The sequence below is a fragment of the Anomaloglossus baeobatrachus genome, chromosome 8 (genome assembly GCF_048569485.1).
Source record: "Anomaloglossus baeobatrachus isolate aAnoBae1 chromosome 8, aAnoBae1.hap1, whole genome shotgun sequence".
Classification (NCBI taxonomy): domain Eukaryota; kingdom Metazoa; phylum Chordata; class Amphibia; order Anura; family Aromobatidae; genus Anomaloglossus; species Anomaloglossus baeobatrachus.
Genome location: NC_134360.1, coordinates 224,134,649 through 224,157,212, shown reverse-complemented (window position 1 = coordinate 224,157,212; position 22,564 = coordinate 224,134,649). Strand labels below are relative to the sequence as shown.

Sequence of the window (22,564 nt, the reverse complement as noted above, 5' to 3'; positions counted from 1 at the left end):
TCTCCTCACAGGAATGTTTTGCCTTTTTCCCAGTCGGGCTCCACACAGGTATGTTTTGCCTTTTTCTAGGCCGGTCTCCATATAGGAATGTTTTGAATTTGTCCCGGCCGGTCTCCACACACAAATGTTTTGCTTTTATCCTGGCTGGTCTCCACACAGGAATGTTTTGCCTTTTTCTCGGCCGGTCTCCACACAGGAATATTTTGCCTTTTTCCAGGCCGGTCTCCACACAGAAATGTTTTTGCCTTTGTCATGGCCAGTCTCTACACAGGAATATCTTACCTTTGTCCTAGCTGGTCTCCACACAGGAATGTCTTGCCTTTGTCCTGGCCGGTCTTCATACAGAAATGTTTTGTTTTTGTCTCGGCTGGTTTCCACACAGGAATGCTTTGCCTTTTTCCCAGCCGGTCTCCACACAGGAATGTTTTGCCTTTGCTCCAGCCGGTCTCCACACAGGAATGTTTTGCCTTTGCTCCAGCCGGTCTCCACACAGGAATGTTTTGCCTTTGCTCCAGCCGGTCTCCACACAGGAATGTTTTGCCTTTGCTCCAGCCGGTCTCCACACAAGAATGTTTTGCCTTTGCTCCAGCCGGTCTCCACACAAGAATGTTTTGCCTTTGCTCCAGCCGGTCTCCACATAGTAATGTTTTGCCTTTGTCCCAGCTGGTCTCCACACAGGAATGTTTTGCCTTTTTCCCGGCCGGTCTCCTCACAGGAATGTTTTGCCTTTGTCCAGGCCGGTCTCCACATAGTAATGTTTTGCCTTTGTCCTGGCCGGTCTCCACACAGGAATGTTTTGCCTTTGTCCAGGCCGGTCTCCACACAGGAATGTTTTGCCTTTGTCCAGGCCGGTCTCCACACAGGAATGTTTTGCCTTTTACCCGGCCGGTCTCCACACAGGAATGTTTTGCCTTTTACCCGGCCGGTCTCCACACAGGAATGTTTTGCCTTTTACCCAGCCGGTCTCCACACAGGAATGTTTTGCCTTTTACCCGGCCGGTCTCCACACAGGAATGTTTTGCCTTTTTCCCGGCCGGTCTCCTCACAGGAATGTTTTTCCTTTGTCCTCGCCGGTCTCCACACAGGAATGTTTTGCCTTTTACCCGGCCGGTCTCCACACAGGAACGTTTTGCCTTTGTCTCGGCCGGTCCCCACACAGGAATGTTTGGCAGAGATCTGTACGGGGCAGTCAGAAGATAATTGGTAGAATGACATCTTCTCCTGTGTATGGCCACACTTGGTAGCCTGGAGCACAATGAGGCAGAGGGTTAAGATCAGGAGAGACTTCCTGCTGACCTGATCTCCTGAGGGATCAGGTTACAGCTGCCCAATGAAGTCTATGGAAAGGAAAGGGGAAGACGGAAACTGACACAGGGCATATGCCCCTGATGCCAGTAGCTTCCCCAACTGCTGGACCGGGCTCCACTCGGATTGATATGACCATCCTATTACAGTGACTCTAATGCCCTTCTTTATTTTATGACTGGGCCTCCATCAGTGTATTTCCCGAAATGCCATCTGAGCGTGCAAGGTTACACCAATATGGAAATATGGATGCACTTATGTCATATGAGATTACAGAGGAATGATGGTGATGGGGTTGTAGCTAATTTACCCTTCAGTCTTGTCAAAACCATAATTCGGGTCACACAGACACCCCATATTTAGGCCACTGGAAGGTGATGTGGAAACCTAATTACTCCTAACCACCGAGTGTGAACATGGCCATAAAATAATTGCATGGCCCTAATTACCCCAGAAAGCACTGATTACACTAATGACTCTGGCGAGTTTCCCGGATCATGCATGGGATTTGCCGCGCTGATATAAGCGGTGATTCACACAGATCTTCTGGAGTAACCTGTAGATTAATCACCGCTAGATTGGTTCCGGGTGTGACATTAGAATAGCGGCGTTATCATTGCTCTAAATATAACAAACCTGTTTTACATTGATTTTCCATCCTAATATTAGCTGCCTCCGTGTCGTAACATTAGAGTCAGGTAACTGCCAGCAAATATCAGTCATTAAGATGCTCTGTGATTGTAAAGATTCTTTAGTTTTCAACATATTTCGCATTAATCAATAATACAGCTGAACATATGAAACTACTTTCTCCACTTATGAGCCTCCTCTCCTCCTGCCTCTTCTTCTCCTCATTCACTTTGAAATACAGCTAATATCCATCTTGTTCAAGATAAGAGGGACTGTCAGCTCACTGAGGGATCAGATTACAGCTGCCTATTAAAGTTTATAAAGAAAGGAGGCAGAAGCAGAGTGAGCGAGGGACACATGAAGTCCTGCTGCTTTCTAGTAGGTGTATAGTCTCTCACCCAGCACTGGTATCACAGATACACTACTCAGTAATGCTGTGTAAAATCTCCTATGCTTCAGCTTTCCAGTACATTTTTATCTAATCCCAGTGCTAAATTCACTGCTACACTGCTCAGTACTGCTGTATAATATCCTCCATGCTGCTGCTCCCTTCTAGTGACTTTATATTTCATCCTGATCTGGATTTACATCTATACTGCTCAATACAGTTGTATAATGTTCTCCAGTCTTCCCCTTTCTAGTAAAAGTTTCTCTCATACTAGAGCTGAATTCAGTTACACTTCTCAGTACTGGTGTATAATATCCTCCATGCTGCTGTTGCTTTCTAGTCAGTTTATATTTCATCCTGATCTGGATTTACATCTATACTGCTCAGTAGAGTTGTATAATATTCACCATTCTTCCTCTTTCTAGTAAGTGTTGATTTCATAGCAGAGCTGAATTCACAGTTACACTGCTCAGTACTGCTGTATAATGTCCTCCATGCTGCTGCTTTCTAGTGAGACGTTTTTTCTTCTTGATCTGGATTTACATGTGTACTGCTCAGATGTTTTCCAGTCTTGCTCTTTCTTGTAATATTTTAGCTCACACTAGATCTGAATTCACAGTTACACTGTTCAGCACTGCTGTATCATCTTGGCCATGTTGCTGCTGCTGCCTTCTAGTGAGTTTATATTTCATCCTGATCTGGATTTACATCTATACTGCTCAGTAAAGTTGTACAATATACACCATTCTTCCTCTTTCTAGTAAGTGTTTATCTCACACCAGAGCTGAATTCACAGTAACACTCCTCAGTACTGCTGTATAATGTCCTCCATGCTGCTGCAGCTTTCTAGTGAGATTTTTTTCTTCTTGATCTGGATTTACATCTGTACTGAACAGTACAGTTGTATAATGTTCTCTAGTCTTTCTCATTCTAGTGTTTATTTCACACACCAGAGCTGAATTCTCAGTTACAAAGCTCAGTACTGCTGTATTAAGTCCTCCATGCTGCTGATGCTGCTGTTACGTCACCATCGGAGTCCACTCCATCGACTTCTACTCCGATCGCCAGGCGACGCCGTGTTCTTGCCGTGGATAGTGCTAGTGATGGGAGAGGAGTCGATGCCAGCGACACTGGTGGGCGCAGGCTCCGCTCATCCACTGGTCTGGGTTTCCTGGGGCTCTGCAGTGCCACTGGGTGACTGTAGGTGGCGGGTGTCTCCAAGCTGAAGTACCATCATTCAGCTACAGCCTATGGGAAGACACCACATCCTTTTTAATTCCCCTCCTGTCTTGCTGACCTCTGCCAGAGATAGTTCTGAAAATTCTGGCTCCTGTTGCGTCCTGTGATTTCGTGTGCTGATTACCGCTTGTTTCCTGACTACCCTTCTGCCTGCTGTTTTCGTACCTCACTGCCCGATCCAGTTTTGACCTCTGCTGTGTTTTCTGATTACGTCCTTGTATGCCGATTCTGTCCCTGTTCTGCTATTCCTGGTTTGACCCTGCCTGACGACTACTCTCTCGGACTGCTTCCTTCCACATGTAGTGATCTCCAGGGTCCTGTGTAATTCCAAATCCCTGTATAGGGGTTAAAGGGTTTCAGGGTTCTGGGGGTCCTGCTTGGCGAGTGGCTTCCCTCTAGCCTGTCCATTACAGCCTGAGTCTGTGGATCCAGGCAGGTGTTACAGCTGCTTTCTAGTGAGATTATTTTTCCTTTTGATCTGGATTTACATCTCTACTGCACAGTACAGTTCTATAATGTTCTCTAGTTTTGTTTCATTCTAGTAAGTGTTTATTTCACACACCAGAGCTGAATTCACAGTTACACGGCTCAGTACTGCTCTATAATGTCCTCCATGCTGCTGCTCTTTCTAGTGAGTTTTTATTTCACGCCCATATCTAGATTTATATCTGTATTGCTCTTTAGTGTGGTATAATGTATTCCATTCGCCAGATGTTTAGTAAGTGTTTATCTAAAACCAGAGCTAGAGCAAGATTCAGAGCCACACTGCTCAGTACTGCTGCTAATGACCCCATGCTGCTGCTACTTTCTAATAAGTTATATCTCACTCAGAATTGAGGTCACAGCTGCCCTGCTCAATACTATCATAAAAATATCCTCCATACTGCTGCTTCTGAATATGTGTCACATAGAGACAGCAGAGCAGGAATCCCTCTCTGTGTACGGGAGACATCATTGCAGTTAGTCACCACTCACTAGCTTAGAAGTAACTGAAAACTAGAGATAAAGATTGCAGAGGGGAAACAGAGGGGAAAACTGTCAAACATTCAGGATACAAAGTCATATAAAGACCAGGAATAGTTTTATTCCTTGTGTGCACATAGGACGGCTTACTCTGAAAAGTTTCCTGAAACAACAGGTACATTGTAATAGTGTTGTTCCATTACATACCGTATATATGAACATAATAGCGGAGAGGACCCCATTCTGTTGCCAGAACTGCAAGGCTCGATAAGAGCAGCTCCCATTCAGCAAACCCCAGTATTACGTGGATGGCCATTCACCTACGTGGCCACCATGCAGTACTACATGCCACTAACTGGCTGTCGGGGATGTCCCCTGGCAATATTATCTGACTGACAGAGGGGCTGGAAGTGGGACCAGCAACAATCAGCTGATTGCCTCAGTAGCTGCTTTCTGAAAGGGGTTGTCTCTAGTTATATACCCTATTGACTACCAGTATAGAGGCCATTACAGCCCATGCACTCCCGGGCTAGCCATTCATTGAGTGGTGCCCTGATCTACAATGACTGATAGAGGGCAGCCGACAACAGGACGCTGAAGATAAGTACCCACAAACAGGGTTGACCTTTAGGGGTTTGAAATGTCCCCATTGCGGTCCCTTTTTTTTTCCCCATTTTTACACATACCCTTTCCATGCAGTTCACCATGTTCAAATGGCACCAAATGTGAAATATACACGGGCGGATGCACCCAGACTCAAAGGTGCCCCTTCTGCATAAGAAGACACCGGTATTATAAATATCACACAATAGATGGGGCCGTGTTATAGATTTTCGATTGGGGCAACAAGTACTAAATAAGAATGCTATATCGTAGATGTCAACAGACCAGAATTTTAAAAGACTGTTACAATTTTTGATAACAATCCTAGCTAATGCAAGACAATCACTAGCAAAAATAGGAGCAGTTTATGTAAGCGCCACCTGAAGATGGGCAATCAGGCTCGGTTTGGAGGCCTTCTCTGGCGGACTTTTATTATATTATCTTATAGTTTATTACAATCATGCCAACAGCACTGCTTGTATATATACAGTATAATGTTCACTCTGCAAACACAATATATCATAGGTCCTGGGTTCAAATCCCACCAAGGACACCATCTGTAAGGAGTTTGTATGTTCTCCCCGTGTTTTCGTGGGCTTCCTCCGGGTTCTCCAGTTTCCTCCCACACAGCAAAGACATACAGATAGGGACTCTAGATTGTGATCCCCAATGGGGACAGTGTTTCCAATGTATGTAAAGCGCTGTGGAATTAATAGCGCTATATAAATGAATAAAATTATTATTATTATTATTATAAAGTGCCTAAGTAGTGGTGCCACAGTAAATACCGCCATACAGTACTCAGTGCCATACAGTAACCAAATAACAACTGAAAATAAAGCCCGGTCGTCTGCAGCTCCTCCATCAGTGACGGTGGCGGCTTCTCACAAGGAGCAGCTGTCCATGTAAATTTACCCTCCGCTTCAGCGCTTTTGTAATAATTAAAAAAGTGGCACATTATGAAATTAACTATTAACTGTTACAGTTTTTTCTTTTTTTTTTTCTTTTTGGGAGGGGGGGGGATTTTATATAGTGACTATTCTTGGAGCTGGATTTTCAGTGAAATGCCGGTTCTGGTTTCGTAGGTTACGTGTCCCGCAGATTGAGTCCGGCTTTTTTCAGGGCGTCATCCCTCCTATCTCGCGGTGCTCCCCCCATAGTGCGGGGTTCTCTTGCTGGGAGGCGGATTCCTCTGCGGCTGCAGGTCAGAGGTCACTGACGGGGAACAGACACGTCACATTCCCATGGGAGGCTATATATGGTCCGGAAAAATATGTGTTACAGTAAAATTCCGGAATCTCAGACTAAGAAACAATATCTGCAACACAAGACGGTGGTTAAGGTTTAACAGCCGGCAGGGAAGAAGAAGAGACGTTTTGGAAATGATTGACTTTAAGCATGATCTCCTGAGTGGCTTCTTATGGAGCGGCACCGCACACGCGACACGCCAGACCGGGGGGCTTCTACTTAAAGGAGGGTTTTGAGACGACTTGTAAAAATTAGAATCTTTGCTTCATATTCTCTGTATAATGGAAGACATCTATAGAGATCACTGAAAAGCTACAACACATGTCCAAGCAGCAAGCGGCTCCCCAGAGACAAAGCCTCATCTCCTTCCAAGGAAATGTGATCTCCACATACTGGAGGATGGGGGCTGGGAGAAAGCAAAACTCCCAGTATGGCAGACCAAACTTTTCCGAGTCTGGCACCGTGTGGCGCTTCATGTCTGACGGTGACCAACATTGATAATCGCGCGGCTGCTAGCTGCTTTCACACATCCGTTTTTTGCCGTGCGGCACAATCCGGTAAAAAACGGAAAGAACGGTTCCGACGTTTATTGGCGACGGATCCATTCTTTCCTCCATAGACTTGTATTTGCGCCGGATTGTGCCGCATGGCCTTGCGTTGCATCCGGCTTTTGCCGGATCCGGTGGCCGGATGGAACGCTGTTTGCACTGTTTTTTTGTCTCCGGCAAAAAAAACGTATGGCTCCGGATCCGGCGCCGTGCGGCGTGAGTTTCAATGAAAGCCTATGGGCGCCGGATCCGTCATCATCCGGCATATGACAGAATCCAATGACAGATCTGTTTTTTTGAACTGCGCATGCTTAGTAGCAAAACGGATCCGTCAAAAAACTGAAGGAACGCATGGAAAGAACTGATTCAACGGATCCGTCAAAAAACTGAAGGAACGCATGGAAAAAACTGATTCAACGGATCCGTTTTTACGCCGGATCCGTTGCATCAGTTTTTTTGCCGGATTGTGCCACACGGCAAAAAATGGATGTGTGAAAGCAGCCTAACAATGACGGTGATTTTAGCTGCCTTTAATTGCAAATCTGTTTTTTTGCACGTTGGAGGCTGATTAAATATCAGCAGGAGTCATTGGTTCAGAAGCCATTAGGATCATCCCTGCCACGATGATGGAAAGACTTATCCAGGAGCTTAAGAAGGACGCTACTTAGGAAAAGTCATCAATATGAAATGGGGCTGTGCGCTGGCATAATGTGGCACAGGTCCTATGGAAGGGAATGAGGTCTGAGCTAGAGAATAGCAACTACACACCATAGAAAGAAAAGTTGCAAAAACTGCATGGATACGCAGTGTCAGACTGGGGTAGCAGGGGTCGCTGACTCTGGGGGCCACTGACCAACTATATGCAAATATTACATTTACAAATTTACCTCTGCTTCTATATAGAAATATATAGAATGAATAATGAGATGCTTCCTATACCTTTACCTAGTAAAACAAGTGTATTGTGCCAAATACTCATTGTATTGGAGGGTAGGTGACGTTGTACTGCAAAAGGGCCCACCGGGGGATTCTCCGGCTCTCCTGCTGGCCAGTCCAAGGCTGTGGCTACATAGTAATACATTGTATATAAATGCTGATAGGTTTTTTTTTTTTATAGAAGGGCAGTGAGATGTAAATCTCAGCAAAGAGAATGGTTCAGGGTATCTGCACACAACATCTTTTAGGCTGTGTCTGCGCTTTGTGTTTTCACCTGCTTTTCCGCAGCGTTTTGAGCTGCAGCGTTTTCATGCCAAAAGGCATGCGTTTTGATTTTCCTGCAAAGTCTATGGGAAATGGGGATTTCTCATGCGCACTTTGCAGTTCAAAACGCTGCGTTTAATTTGCATAAATTTGGGCGAAAACCATGCGATCAAAGAAGCAGCATGTCAATTGTTTTTGCCATTTTGGCTGTGCTTTGATAACATTGAAGTCAATGAGAAGTTGTAAAAAGCAACAAACATCAAAATTCTAGCGTTTTACCTGCTTTTTAGCTGCAGAAAGAATGCATTTTGGACTACCAAAACGCATGCTTTTCTGACATCAAAATAATGGAATGATATGTCCCTTTACACACACACACATAGTCCGATAATTAAATTAATGAAAATATTAATTTATTGCTATTTTAGCGATAAATAGTATAAAACCGCTAGAATTTTATGAAATATAACTATTTTCGTTATGATTTCAATAATTATATATGTGATCCTTTTTTTCCCTTTTTTTCATTGTGTTTGACTGTTTAAACTTTATTTAGCAGTGTCTTTATGTTCAAAACGCATCTCTCTAAACGCAATGGAAAAACATGTAAAAAGCGCTAAAAACGCAGCTAAAACGTGGTAAAAACGCATGCATATTTACCGCGATTTTGTGGTCAAAAGCAACTTTGGCAAAAGCAATTTTTGACAGAGGATGCGTTTAGAACTACAAGTAGGACAACGCAAAGTGCGCACATAGAGGGCATACTCACATTGTTTTTGTAGGAGAAGAAGCTCCAGGAGAACACTGGGAAATACTCGCTAACTAGCGAGGAACCTGAAAGCCGTACTATTCGCTACTCGCACGAAAACTACGGCTTTCAGGTTATTCGCTACTTAGCGAGTATTTGTCATTGACTTACATTGCGCCCGCTACTCGTAACGAATATGCAAGTAGCGGACAATACTCACCAACAGCATAGCAAGTACGAATAGTTAACTACTCGCTCAACACAACTTGCAATATTTGTATCTGTTTATGATGTCTGATGCTCTGCTGTTTGCTGTGTATGAGACTTCGCAGGATACCGGGGACAATTGCAGCAAATTGTTCGTCTGCGCTGACTCTCCCCTTAAATTGTAGCGTATCCCTTACATGTAATTACAGACAAACCGAAGACAAACTTCAGTGTTCCTAAATTTAAACACAAGTTCTAACATGACCATTTGCTTTCCTGGTCATCTTCTATTGCTTTCTGCTATCAGCCATTTCTTGTGAGGATGGGCTGATGGTATAGTTCATAAATGATATGGAAAATCCTGGCCTCCCATAACATTGATTATAATTACTTGTATATTGGTTCTAACAGAAGAGCTGTTCTGTTTGTTGTAAGATCGGAACAAAATTTAGAGGGGTGGGGGGCGGTATTAAAAAAATAAAAAAATAAATCTGCAAATAGGCAAAACCTGTTGAAAAATAAAAAAAAATGTGATTTTTTTCCATTATCTGGACACCATCGCCAGTTTGAATTGGACGTCAAAGACGCCAGTCAGGAAGAGGCCCTCAGAACTGGTGGCCTCATGTCTCCGCTTCTACCTCTGCTGTGAATCCTTGCTTTGTTGACCGACTGAAACAATGAACCACCAGGCTCCTGCTTTCCCCCCCATAGGTATATAAATGAGGTGACTCAGTGGCACTCGGTTGTCATTCTCAGTGCAGTGATGTCCGGTTGTCATTTTCAGTACTATGGATTCCGGTTGTCATTCTCAGTCCAGTGCTCTCCAGTTGTCTTTCTCAGCACAGTGGTGGACAATTGTCATTCCCAGTACAGTGGGGTCCAGTTGTCATTCTCAGCACAGTGGTGTCCGATTGTCATTCTCAGTACAGTGGTGTCCGATTGTCATTCTCAGTACAGTGGTGTCCGGTTGTTATTCTCAGTGCAATGGTGTCCAGTTATCTTTCTCTTTCCAGTGGCATCCGGTTGTCATTTTCAGTACTATGGCTTCCGATTGTCATTCTCAGTGCAGTGCTCTCCAGTTGTCATTCTCAGTGCAGTGCTCTCCAGTTGTCATTCTCAGTGCAGTGATGGACAATTGTCACTCAGCACAGTGGTGTCCTGTTGTCATTCTCAGTGCAGTGGTGTTCCGGTTGTCATTCTCAGTGCATTGGTGTCCAGTTGTCTCTCTCTTTGCAGTGGCATTCTCAGTACTATGGCTTCCAGTTGTCATTCTCAGTGCAGTGCTCTCCAGTTGTCATTCTCAGCACAGTGGTGGACAATTGTCATTCCCAGTACAGTTTGGTCCAGTTTTCATTCTCAATGCAGTGGTGTCCTGTTGTTATTCTCAGTGCAGTGGTGTCCGGTTGTCATTCTCAGTGCAGTGGTGTCCAGTTGTCTTTCTCTTTGCAGTGGCATTCGGTTGTCATTCTCAGTACTATGGCTTCCGGTTGTCATTCTCAGTGCAGTGCTCTCCAGTTGTCATTCTCAGCACAGTGGTGGACAATTGTCATTCCCAGTACAGTGGGGTCCAGTTGTCATTCTCAGTGCAGTGGTGTCCTGTTGTCATTCTCAGTGCAGAAATGTGTGGTTGTCATTCTCAGTGCTGTGGCACCCAGTTGTCAGTCTTAGTGCAATGGCATCTGGTTCTCATTCTCAGTGTAGTGGTGTCCGGTTGTCAGTCTCAGTGCAGTGCTGTCCGGTTGTCAGTCTCAGTGCAGTGCTGTCCGGTTGTCAGTCTCAGTGCAGTAGTGTCCGGTTGTCAGTCTCAGTGCAGTGGTGTCTGGTTGTCAGTCTCAGTGCAGTGGTGTCCAGTTGTCAGTCTCAGTGCAGTGGCATCCGGTTGTCAGTCTTAGTGCAGTAGTGTCCGGTTGTTATTCTCAGTGCTTTGGTGTCCAGTTGTCATTCTCAGTGCAGTGCTGTCTGGTTGTCAGTATCAGTGCAGTGGTGTCCGGTTGTCAGTCTCAGTGCTTTGGTGTTCAGTTGTCAGTCTCTGTGCACTAGTGTCCGGTTGTCAGTCTCAGTGCAGTAGTGTCCGGTTGTCAGTCTCAGTGCAGTGCTGTCCGGTTGTCATTTTCAGTGCTGTGCTGTCCGGTTGTCAGTCTCAGTGCAGTGCTGTCCGGTTGTCAGTCTTCATACAATGGTGTCCGGTTGTCATTCTCAGTGCTGTGGTGTCTGATTGTCATTCTCAGTGCTGTCCGGTTGTCAGTCTTCATACAGTGCTGTCTGGTTGTCATTCTCAGTGCTGTGGTGTCTGGTTGTCATTCTCAGTGCTGTCCGGTTGTCAGTCTTCATACAGTGCTGTCTGGTTGTCATTCTCAGTGCTGTGGTGTCTGATTGTCATTCTCAGTGCTGTCCGGTTGTCAGTGCAGTCAACACCTTCACACTTCAGACAAGCTGGCCGGATTAAGGGCTTGTGTTTGGTTGTAGTCATGGAACATGAGACACCTTCACAATGGGAATTTAATAAAACAAATAATAAAACTTCTTCTTCCGCGTACAGAATGGAGGTGATTACAGCTTCAGTGACGTACATATGTAATATGACCTCTACATCGTCCAGATATTGACAATGTGGCAATAAAGGGGAGGTCCCTCCCTAATTATTTTCCTATCTGCATGAATTCTGCAATTAGTGTGATGTGGATCAGCGTATAATCATTAGTCACCGAGTACAATCCTCTCCCCGTGCGATCGCTCGAGTGATTCCATTGTAAATATCAGAATGGCTGGCACTCAGACAACATCCAATGTGTGAATTATGGCTTCCAGGTTGTCGTTTTTAGTCTTGACATCCTTGTGTGCCGCACGTTGATCTTTATTTTAATGTGACGCTCCAACTTTCCTTACATAACCTCAGTATATTCCAGGTGTAAAAAGTATTGAACGCATCACCAATTTTCTAAGTAAATATAGAGGGCCATAAATGATGTTTTGTGTAATAATGACAAATGAAACAGGAGAAATGTATTGAACACATGAATAAAAAAATATGCAAAAAGTCATGGAAAGTCCTGGCACCAGCTGGAATCTGTCAGTAATTAGAAAGCAATCCTGAAAAATAATCAAGAACTGATATAAAAAGATGTCTGATTACCAAGGTGCCACACAAGAAACAGCTAATAATGGGTAAAACTAGTGAGCTGTCTCAAGTCCTTCACAACTTTATTGTTGCAATAGATACTGATTGTCATTGGTTACAGAATAATTTCTAAATTATATAATTATATTTACTTCGAAAATGTGTGATGTGTCCAATACTTATTTCACCCGCTGAGTAAGCAAATGTCATTTATTATGAGGGTGTAATAATGATATACAATATATAATTGGAATGGAGAGACCCAGGGAAAAGATATAGACAATATAGAAGTATTCGTGGCCGCGAGCAGTGATCAGTGTTTGCTATGAATCCTTACTTATCACATGGTGTTCTTTTTGTTTTTTTTGGTTTGAGGTTAAAGGAAAAAAAACACTGTCAGCATGCTGGTGTTAAAGGGAAACTGCCAGCGTGCTGGTGTTAAAGGGAAACTGTCAGCATTCCGGTGTTAAAGGGATGCTGTCAGCATGCTGGTGTTAAAGGAAATCTGTCAGCATGCTGGTGTTAAAGGGAAACCGTGAGCATGCTGGTGTTAAAGGGAAACTGTGAGCATGCTGGTGTTACGGGGAAACTGTCAGCATGCTGGTGTTGCGGGGAAACTGTCAGCATGCTGGTCTTACAAGGAAACTGTGAGCATGCTGCAGTTACGGGGAAACTGTGAGCATGCTGGAGTTACGGGGAAACTGTGAGCATGCTTTTGTTAAAGGAAATCTTTCAGCATGCTGGTGTTAAAGGAAATCTGTCAGCATGCTGGTGTTACGGGGAAACTATCAGCATGCTTTTGTTAAAGGAAAACTGTGAGCATGCTGGTGTTAAAGGGAAACTGTCAACATGCTTTTGTTAAAGCAAATCTTTCAGCATGCTGGTGTTACAGGGAAACTGTCAGCATGCTGGTGTTACAGGGAAACTGTCAGCATGCTGGTGTTACAGGGAAACTGTCAGCATGCTGGTGTTACAGGGAAACTGTCATCATGCTGGTGTTACGGGGAAACTGTCAACATGCTGGTGTTAAAGGGAAACTCATCATGCTGGTCTTACAAGGAAACTGTGAGCATGCTGGAGTTACGGGGAAACTGTGAGCATGCTGGTGTTAAAGGGAAACTGTCAGCATGCTTTTGTTAAAGGAAATCTGTCAGCATGCTGGTGTTACGGGGAAACTAGCAGCATGCTTTTGTTAAAGGAAAATGTCAGCATGCTGGTGTTACAGGGAATCTGTCAGCATGCTGGTGTTAAAGGGAAACTGTCAGCATGCTGGTGTTACATGGAAACTGTGAGCATGCTGGTGTTAAAGGGAAACTGTCATCATGCTGGTGTTAAAGGGAAACTGTCATCATGCTGGTGTTAAAGAGAATCTGTCAGCATGCTGGTGTTACGGGGAAACTGTCAGCATGCTGGTGTTACGGGGAAACTGTCAGCATGCTGGTGTTACAGGGAAACTGTCATCATGCTGGTGTTACGGGGAAACTGTCATCATGCTGGTGGTACAGGGAAACTGTCAGCATGCTGGTGTTAAAGGGAATCTGTCAGCATGCTGGTGTTAAATCCACTTTTCCTATGATGTATCTCCGCAGACTATATTTCCCTATCTATTAGAGGTGAGCAGTTTAGTTCTTGTTGCGCTCATCTATGCTCCAGTTGGGTCCTCCCGGGCGGCCGGGCTTCACTTCTGTGCTTGGCGTCCTTGGCACCACATCCTGGGCACCTCTGCTACTTACACTTATCATGACGCCGCATAAGGTGTAATGACTAAGACTCGGGCAATGTCTTCATGTTGTGGGGTCCTAGAAGCGCCCAGGATGGCACAGAGCTGCGGCCGGATACCGGACCAGGGCAGCGCCAACTGAATTGCTCCTCTCCAGAATCACATTCTGCTCATCCTCCCAGGTCCAATGACTGAGGCTTGGCTACCAGTCCTCAGGGGTGCACCCACCATGGAGGTGTGCAACCATGGAGGGGTCCCGGACAGAAGTGGCGGGCATGGGACAGCCTGGCTCCAGTATCCTATGTGGTCAGAAGCATCATTCAACCTCTTCTGTGTCTCCCAAATGGGGAGAGGGGCCCAACTTGGACTTTTTCCTATGGGGTCCCATGATTACTATGTCCGACTCTCCTCCCCCCCCCAGTCCTGTATCAAAGGCAAGTTCAGAATAACGCCCCCCCCCCCAAAAAAAAAATAATTAGGGGAAGCCGCTGATCTTTGCTGCTGTGACTTGGATCTCCCCGGCCGGTGACTCAGGAGTTTGTCTTCTCTTTGTTTCTTGGCAGTGGTAAGATTTGGTTTATTCGAGTCTCCATGGAGTCAGGAGGCTGCAGACAAAGGAGGTTCTGCTATAAACACCAATCATTGCGATAGACAAGTATTCAGCGCCGGGAAAACAATCAAGATTTGCGTAGCAACATGGTTAACCCTCCGAAAGGACGGACATCATCACATCGATGGCCGCTGTGCTCCTCACAAGGAAAACCCATGTCACAGCCAAGCTGAAATGTAGCTATAGATCTGTGTATACAGCTTCTGTTTAGACAATGTGTCTCCACGGTAACAGACTACAAACAAGCTCTGTGTAGTCAGATCATGTTGCAAATCTGATTAACACAATGAATGTTTGCACAAAATAAATGCAGACGACCTCCATATATTAATTAAAGGGGAATTCCATTTATATAATTTTGTCCTCTATCAATCTGTCTGCAGGTTTTTGCTATGCAATCTGAGAGCAGCGTGATGTAGGGACTGAGAGCCTGATTCCAGCAATGTATCACTGCTTGCTGCAGATTTAATACAATTGCTGTTCTCTCAGTTGTAGATGTAGCAGTGCTCAGAATGCTGAGCTGTGTAAATCCCCAGCTTCCTGTGTATACTGTGTGCCAATCAGTGGGGGGATTCATGGTTACACAGATTAGCTATACTGCCTGGCACACAACACCTAGTCTGGCAGTGATAATCTCCTGCTGATAAAACACTGATTATATTGAAGCAAAAGCAAGCTGATGAGCAAGTGACACATCCCTGGAATCAGGGTCTTAACCCCTATGTTCTCAGATTAAATAGCAAAAAGCTCCTGACACATTACCTTTAATACAAAAAAACGCTTTTATTCAACCTCCCTGGGTCCAACACTGCCTATCCGCCGCTGTGCTCATCTTCTTTTACCGGCTGTCTCAACTACAGTGCACATCACCGCTGCAGCCAATCACTGAATAACAGCTTTTATTTTTACCCAGCACAGGAAAATAGAGGACAAAATGTCCTAACCAGAAAATCATAACCAGGAAACCTCTGTACCCATCATTTCCCTGGAGCAGGGGGCAGCAAATAAGGGTGAGAGCGGGTTCAAAAAGTCGCCCAATTCTTGCACAGAGACCTATTGTGACATATGGGAATATGAGGTAAAGGGAATAGGACATCTGCCTCGTACCTAAAGCTTAGTAGTGTAGATCTATAGAGACACTGAACAGCCCTTAAAGGGGCAGTACAGGGTTAGAGAAACTGTCACTTTCTTCTAGAAACAACATCGACTTCTTTTTGGATGCAGCTATCTTCTATTGAAGTGAATGGTGATACGCTGCAATACCACACACAACCTGTGGTCAGGGGTGGCGCTGTTTGTGAATGGAAGTAGTCATGTTTTCCTAATCCCTAATGTCCATTTATTTTATAATATTGGAGTAAATATTTCCTCTAATAGTTGCAGGATAATCATTCATGGGGCATCAGGCAAAAATACCGATCGAGCGGTTAAGGCGATGGACTTGAAATCCATTGGGGTTTCCCCGCGCAAGTTCGGGTCATGCCAACTATGGGCCGGTGTTTTTGTTTTTCGGACGCCCCCAGATTGATTATCCTGCAGCCATTGGAGGGATCATTATAACTGTTCAAAATGATCATATAAAATGGACAGAATTAGAAAATGTAACAAAAACAAGTCATTGTGCAACTTCATAAAAGAGCGTTACAAGGTGTAAATGTGGCGGAGAATGGCTGAGGGTTCTTATAAAGACCCCACCATACACGTGCATGCTCGGTTTGGCTGAGCGTGCTTTTATTTGATCAGATATCTCTTGGGATAAGAGTCAGGACCTCCAGACATTAAAATATTCAGGTGTTTCTGCTCAAATAGACAAGTTTATAGAGTATAAATCCACATTCAGCTGCTACATTATAGAGAATGTATAAAAATATCAGTTAATATACAGGCCGTGTGGGTAATAGAAATACAAACCTATATGGCCTAAAAGAGAAAACCTGGCTATAAATTGTATGCAAATGAGCCTGAAAGTGCATGTGGGCGGAGTAATGCACGACCTGCCTGAGTCACCCCACCCCCAATTCACTCTGAGACTCATTTACATAATATTTCTGACCTGGATTTCTCTGCAAGTCTGTTGTTTTGGGGTCATGAATTTGATAAATTTTGAATTTTTCATCTTATGGTTTGCAGGTCACAATGTGGAGACAATGTTACCTCTATATTGTGCGCTGTGGAGATGATAGAGTTAAAAAACCCTCCATTTTGCGATCTATTTCCATGAGTTTGTTGTTTTAACTCGTTCGTTCCCGGCGTGCTGCACCTAGTGTAGAGCCTATAGCTGGCGGTGAAGCAACTGGACTCAAAGTCCACAGTGTTAACCATTAAACTGCAGAAACTAAACAAAACCCAAGAAAGAGAAAATTAGCACAAGGATTCTTACATTGTATATTTTTCTATACTTGTATATTTTTGTAGTTTTTTTTTATATTGTTTTATATTGTATATTTTTGTAGATTGTTATATTGTATATTTTTGTAGCTATTTATATTGTGTATTTTTGTAGATATTTATATTGTGTATTTTTGTAGATTTTTATAATGCATAATTTTGCATAGATTTTTATACTGTATATTTAGGTAGATTTTTTATAGGTTTTTATGTTGTATATTTTTGCAAGTTTTTATATTGTATATTTTTCTAAAGTTTTATATTGTATATTTTTGTATATATTTTTATATTGTATATTGAGGTAGATTTGTATAGCTTTTTATATTGTATATTTTTCTATATTTTTGTAGATATTTATGTTGTATATTTTCGTAAATTTTTCTATTGTATATTTTTGTATATTTTTATATTGTATATTTTTTATAGATTTTTATACTGTATACTTTCTTTTCTGTGCTCCAGATATGTAAAAGTGTTGTTCCGTTACATAAAACGTTTTGCCATGGGTTGTTTTATTAATATAAAGCCATAATGATCACTGCTTACCCTTGTTGGGTCCCTGTTCTCTTGTTCGGCTGCAGCGGTAACATACAGACTGCATGATCCACTGAGCTCTATGATTGGCTGCAGCGCTGTTGACCTGCAGCAGTTGGGGCAGTGGCGGATGCTCAGGCAGTGTAAATAGTACTCAGCATATAACGAAAAGTTTTTAAAACATTTTTTTGAAACCTTTTAATCATATTCAGCTTCTTTCACACTGAGTTTTTCTTCATTGCAAAAAGTAATACCAGTTTTTTGCTGTTCGGAATAAGCTGTGATGAAGTGTGTACATAAGGAATAGATCCCAAAACCTGAAGAAGAGATACATTCAAAAACAGCTCTGTGCACAGCCGTGAATATAAAATGATACATCATCTTCATATAACATGAATTCAAATGCAAAGACAAAGAGAAAAAATAAAAACGCTTAACAACTGATGTACTAATGCATGCAGAGAAGTAGTGGCGCTCTGTATCTTCACTCTTCAACTTATATAGGGTGAGGGTCAAAGAAACACTAATTGTACATGAAAGCTACAGCAGAGAATACATTATACAGCAGAACTGAGCAGTGCAGCTGCGAATCCAGCTCTTGCATGTGTGGCACCCCTGAGGCTTCAGTCGCCACAGGGTACTGCATCTCCTTTAAGATGTAGTACTCATCCTGGGTAAGGAGAGGTTAATCGCTGGTGATTCTCACATTCACAACCACACACAGTCAAGTGCCTTCCCACCGGGGGGAATGGCCTGGGGTAGATAGGGGGGTGTCCATCACGAAGTATGGGACTTTCCCGGTCACTGGGACAGCCACCTGGGGGGCGGGCACCACTTGGGGGTAAGGAAAGGAGCATCTTCACATATAGTCAATTAGCCCCGGGCACAGCTTGGGGTAAGACGCACCTAGGACCTTGGTCCAATCTTCTTCTACTCACACTTCTAGGAGCGCCATAGGACCCGCGGGTTGAAGCAGGCAGCTCAGCCCGGGTTCTCTACAGCTACACGGGATTCCAGGGTCTGTGGTGAGTGCAGGAAACACCCGCAACCCGTTCCATATTCCACATACACCGGGATTTGAGGGACCCCCAACCAGAAAGGACTCACTGTAGAAACACCGGCGGTGACCTCGAATTGCTCGGGATCGGCTGGGGCCCATCACAGCGATGGCGAGTGCTTCGGAAGCGGCAACCGGGTTGCTTATAGAACTGTGAATAAAACATCTGGAAACCGCAGAGACTGTGTCCACCTGTCATTCCCGCTGCCGCCGCCCCGCGCTTTGGCGCCCACCATTACTACTCCCCTTATCCTTCCCAGGGCCCGCTCCACCTGTGGAGAGAGGAAACACCTTGGCTGCTACTACCATCCGCCCCGGAGGACAGTGACAGCAGCGGCGGCTATTCCCTGGCCGCGTACCGCTGGTGGCGTCACAAAATCAACCTCCACCATCATCCATCACCACCCCCTCCTTTATTGTACACTTCGGGGCAACTAGACCGGGCAAAAGGGCCACCCCGTGACATCCCCTGACCACACATCACTGGCCCGGCGACAACTGAGAACTGAAGCTGGAAATCCAACACTGAGAATAGAGAACATTATACAGCTGTACTGAGCCAAGTATCTGTGAATCCAGGGGATCTATATAGCTTTAACAGTTACACACACACACACACACACACACACACACATTACAGTAAAGCCTGTTGTTTCTTTGTTTTTGCCCCAAAATGTGTATTTCTAGAATGTTTTTTCTATGGATCAGGGGCAATATTTAAAAGTGTGTTGAGGGTTCTAATATTGGGAGGTACTGTTAGGTCCAGGAAACTTTGGACGGTGACCGAATCTTTCTGATTTCAGCTCTGAAGGCCACTATTTTTTATTTAAAATGAAACAACTGAGATGCAGATTTAATTAAAGGGGTTGAACAAAGGTACCCTGTGAAACATTTAGGAATTGCAGCCATACATCATGAAGTCTTTACTTTATGTGGCCTTAGATCCTGAGATACAGACTTCCCAGCGAGTGTTCCTCACTTGGGGGATGTTGTGAAGCTTTTCATCATCATGGAGAGGATTCTGCAGCCATCCACAGCTGGTGTCTTCTGGGGACGTCCCAGCTCACCAGTGCGCTCTTTTTTTTCTGCAGAATGTACCAAACTGTTGATTTGGCTGCTCCTAAAATTTCTGTCCTCTCTGGTGTATTTCTTATTGTTTTCAGCCCAATGATGGTCGCTTTCTCTCCCTTTGACTGCTTGTTGTGGGTTCACAGCTACAGCTTGCAAATGCTACACCTGGAATCAGCTCCAGACCTTTTACCTGGTTAATTGATAATGGATTATAGAGGGAATTGCCCATGCAGCCCATTAAAGAGCTTTTCAGATAATCGCTTAATAAAGAGTTGAAAATACCTAAACCTTCCTCTAATTAGGATGTGAATACCTCAAATTAAAGCTGAGAATATGCCCTTTAAGCATTGATTGATTATAGCACTGGATCTGGAATACATTTTGGTAAACAGCTAATATGCCAAAACTTGTGTCCAACCAGCCGGCGTCTATATATCCCCCATTAGGAGATGTATCTATTTATTAATTATTTTTTATGTATTTGCTCTTTCTTCAGATCTTATTTTGCACCTTGAATACCCATAAAATCGACATGGATAAGCTCCTCGGGGGACAGATCGGCCTGGAGGACTTCATCTTCGCCCATATAAAAGGCTCAAAGAAAGAAGTGGAAGTGTTGAAGTCGGACGATGCTTTGGGGTTGACCATTACGGACAATGGAGCAGGGGTAGCTTTTATAAAGGTAACGTTCTGTCGGGCGTTTGTCATTATTTTTTTTTTGTTTTATTAGTGGCCGGGCTATGGCTGCAATTTCCTACTCCCAGGAGCAGAAGGAAGAGCAGCTCTGGAGTGCAAACTGCTGATATAACAAAGGGTTAATGCAGATTCTACTAAATGAGGTTGCTAATTTGCCTGTTAATCAGGAGGATGATGAACGGCTGCCAGAGCGCACACACGGTTACGAGTAACTTATCACATGTTCAGGCGCTCGGTGGTTTATTACCAGGCTTCATGGATTACGATCTCGGTTATCAGCTCCGGATTGAGTGCACTTTACCCAGGAGAAGTGAATGTGGGCGAATTAAGTGAGGGCGAGCCGTGTGTGATGCATACCATGCAGTATTATATACGTCAGTATCTATATGACCTCAGGAGCTGTAATCGCCCGGGTATTGGCCATTGTCAGCTGCTAGTCCTTATAGTGACGCATGATATAATGTGTTCATGCGGCCGTTCACATTAAATGTCAGAAGAAAAGTCGGGCATGTCCAATGTCATCATGCCCGATCACTTTCCCGAGGAATTAAGTCTCGGCCAGGGGATTGTGTCAGCCGCTCACTCCTCTCACCCTCATGAGAACACACGTCTGCTCCACTGAGCCAATGCATTTGAGGTATGGGGTGGAAAGATGCACTACCGAGAAGGAAATCACTACCACAAGGAGTGCCGGGACATTGTAGCTAGTTAGCTTGCAACGGGAAGACGCAAGGATCAGTGCAGGATAAGTAATGTATGTACATAGTGACTGCGCCAGCAGAATAGTGAGTGCTGCTCTGGAGTATAATACATGATGTAACTCAAGATCAGTAATGTAATATATGTACACAGTGACTACGCCAGCAGAATAGTGAGTCCAGCTCTGGAGTATAATACAGGATGTAACTCAGGATCAGTACAGGATAAGTAATGTAATGTATGTACACAGTGACTGCACCAGCAGAATAGTGAGTGCAGCTCTGGAGTATAATACAAGATGTAATTCAGGATCAGTAATGTAATGTTATATACACAGTGACTGCACCAGCAGAATAGTGAGTGCAGCTCTGGAGTATAATACAGGAGGTAATTCAGGATCAGTAATGTAATGTATGTACACAGTCACTGCACCAGCAGAATAGTGAGTGCAGCTCTGGAGTATAATACAGGATGTAACTCGGGAGTAGTAATGTAATATATGTACAGAGTGACTGCACCAGCAGAATAGTGAGTGTAGCTCTGGAGTATATAATACAGGAAGTAACTCAGGATCATTACAGGATCAGTAATGTATATACACAGTGACTCCACCAGCAGAATAGTGAGTGCAGCTCTGGAGTATAATACAAGATGTAATTCAGGATCAGTAATGTAATGTTATATACACAGTGACTGCGCCAGCAGGATAGTGAGTGCAGCTCTGGAGTATAATACAGGAGGTAATTCAGGATCAGTAATGTAATGTATGTACACAGTGACTGCACCAGCAGAATAGTGAGTGCAGCTCTGGAGTATAATACAGGAGGTAATTCAGGATCAGTAATGTAATGTATGTACACAGTGACTGCACCAGCAGAATAGTGAGTGCAGCTCTGGAGTATAATACAGGAGGTAATTCAGTTACAGTTACTGTGGTACAATGACATAATATCACCTTTATGTAAAGATAGAATTCATATTTGGTGAAAAACTGTAACTCCACCGAATGCCGGAAAGTACAAAAGTGGCAATAAAGAATCCGTTGTATATGTTTGTGCCTCCCTGAACCATTACAGTACCACCTCGGGGCATTTTCAGGGCGACCTGCTGATCCACTGTCTATAAATACAGAGAATGCGGGGGGGGGGGGGGGGGGGGGGGGGAGACCCGCTGTTTACATAGACTGGATAGTATTTCGGTAGTGTGTGCGGATTTACAACTTCTCAGGAACTTTACTTCTGCTCCTATTATTACCGTATTCACATTCCTGTAAATAGAGAGAGCGAGATTATGCGGGGTCCAGATTACAGGGGGTCCTATTCAATTCCAAAACTATAAGGGTAAAGCTGGGCTCTACTGCCTATAAAGGGAAGGTGCTTAAGGGAAAAAAGACTATAACAGTATGATAAATCCCAAGCACTCAATTGGACACAAAGGTGATGCCAAATGTGTTTATTAGACTATTTGCAAAAAAGAAAAGGGAAGCGCCAGTACCAAATAAAGCAAAGCCAACGTTTCGGCCTATTTTAGGCCTTTGTCAAGGTCTTGTGTTTAATAGACTGGTAGAAGAGACGAATTGGACGTCTGAGGAC

The 22,564-nt window shown here is 44.1% G+C and overlaps 1 protein-coding gene across 1 annotated transcript in view; it reads left to right on the top strand.

Annotated features, from left to right (window-relative positions):
• GIPC2 (GIPC PDZ domain containing family member 2) overlaps window positions 1-22,564 on the top strand; it is a 58,114-nt gene that overhangs the window by 5,982 nt on the left and 29,568 nt on the right. Inside the window, exon 2 of the mRNA XM_075321115.1 lies at window positions 20,074-20,259. Coding sequence (XP_075177230.1) covers window positions 20,074-20,259 — 186 coding nt within the window. The remainder of the gene's footprint in view (window positions 1-20,073; window positions 20,260-22,564) is intronic.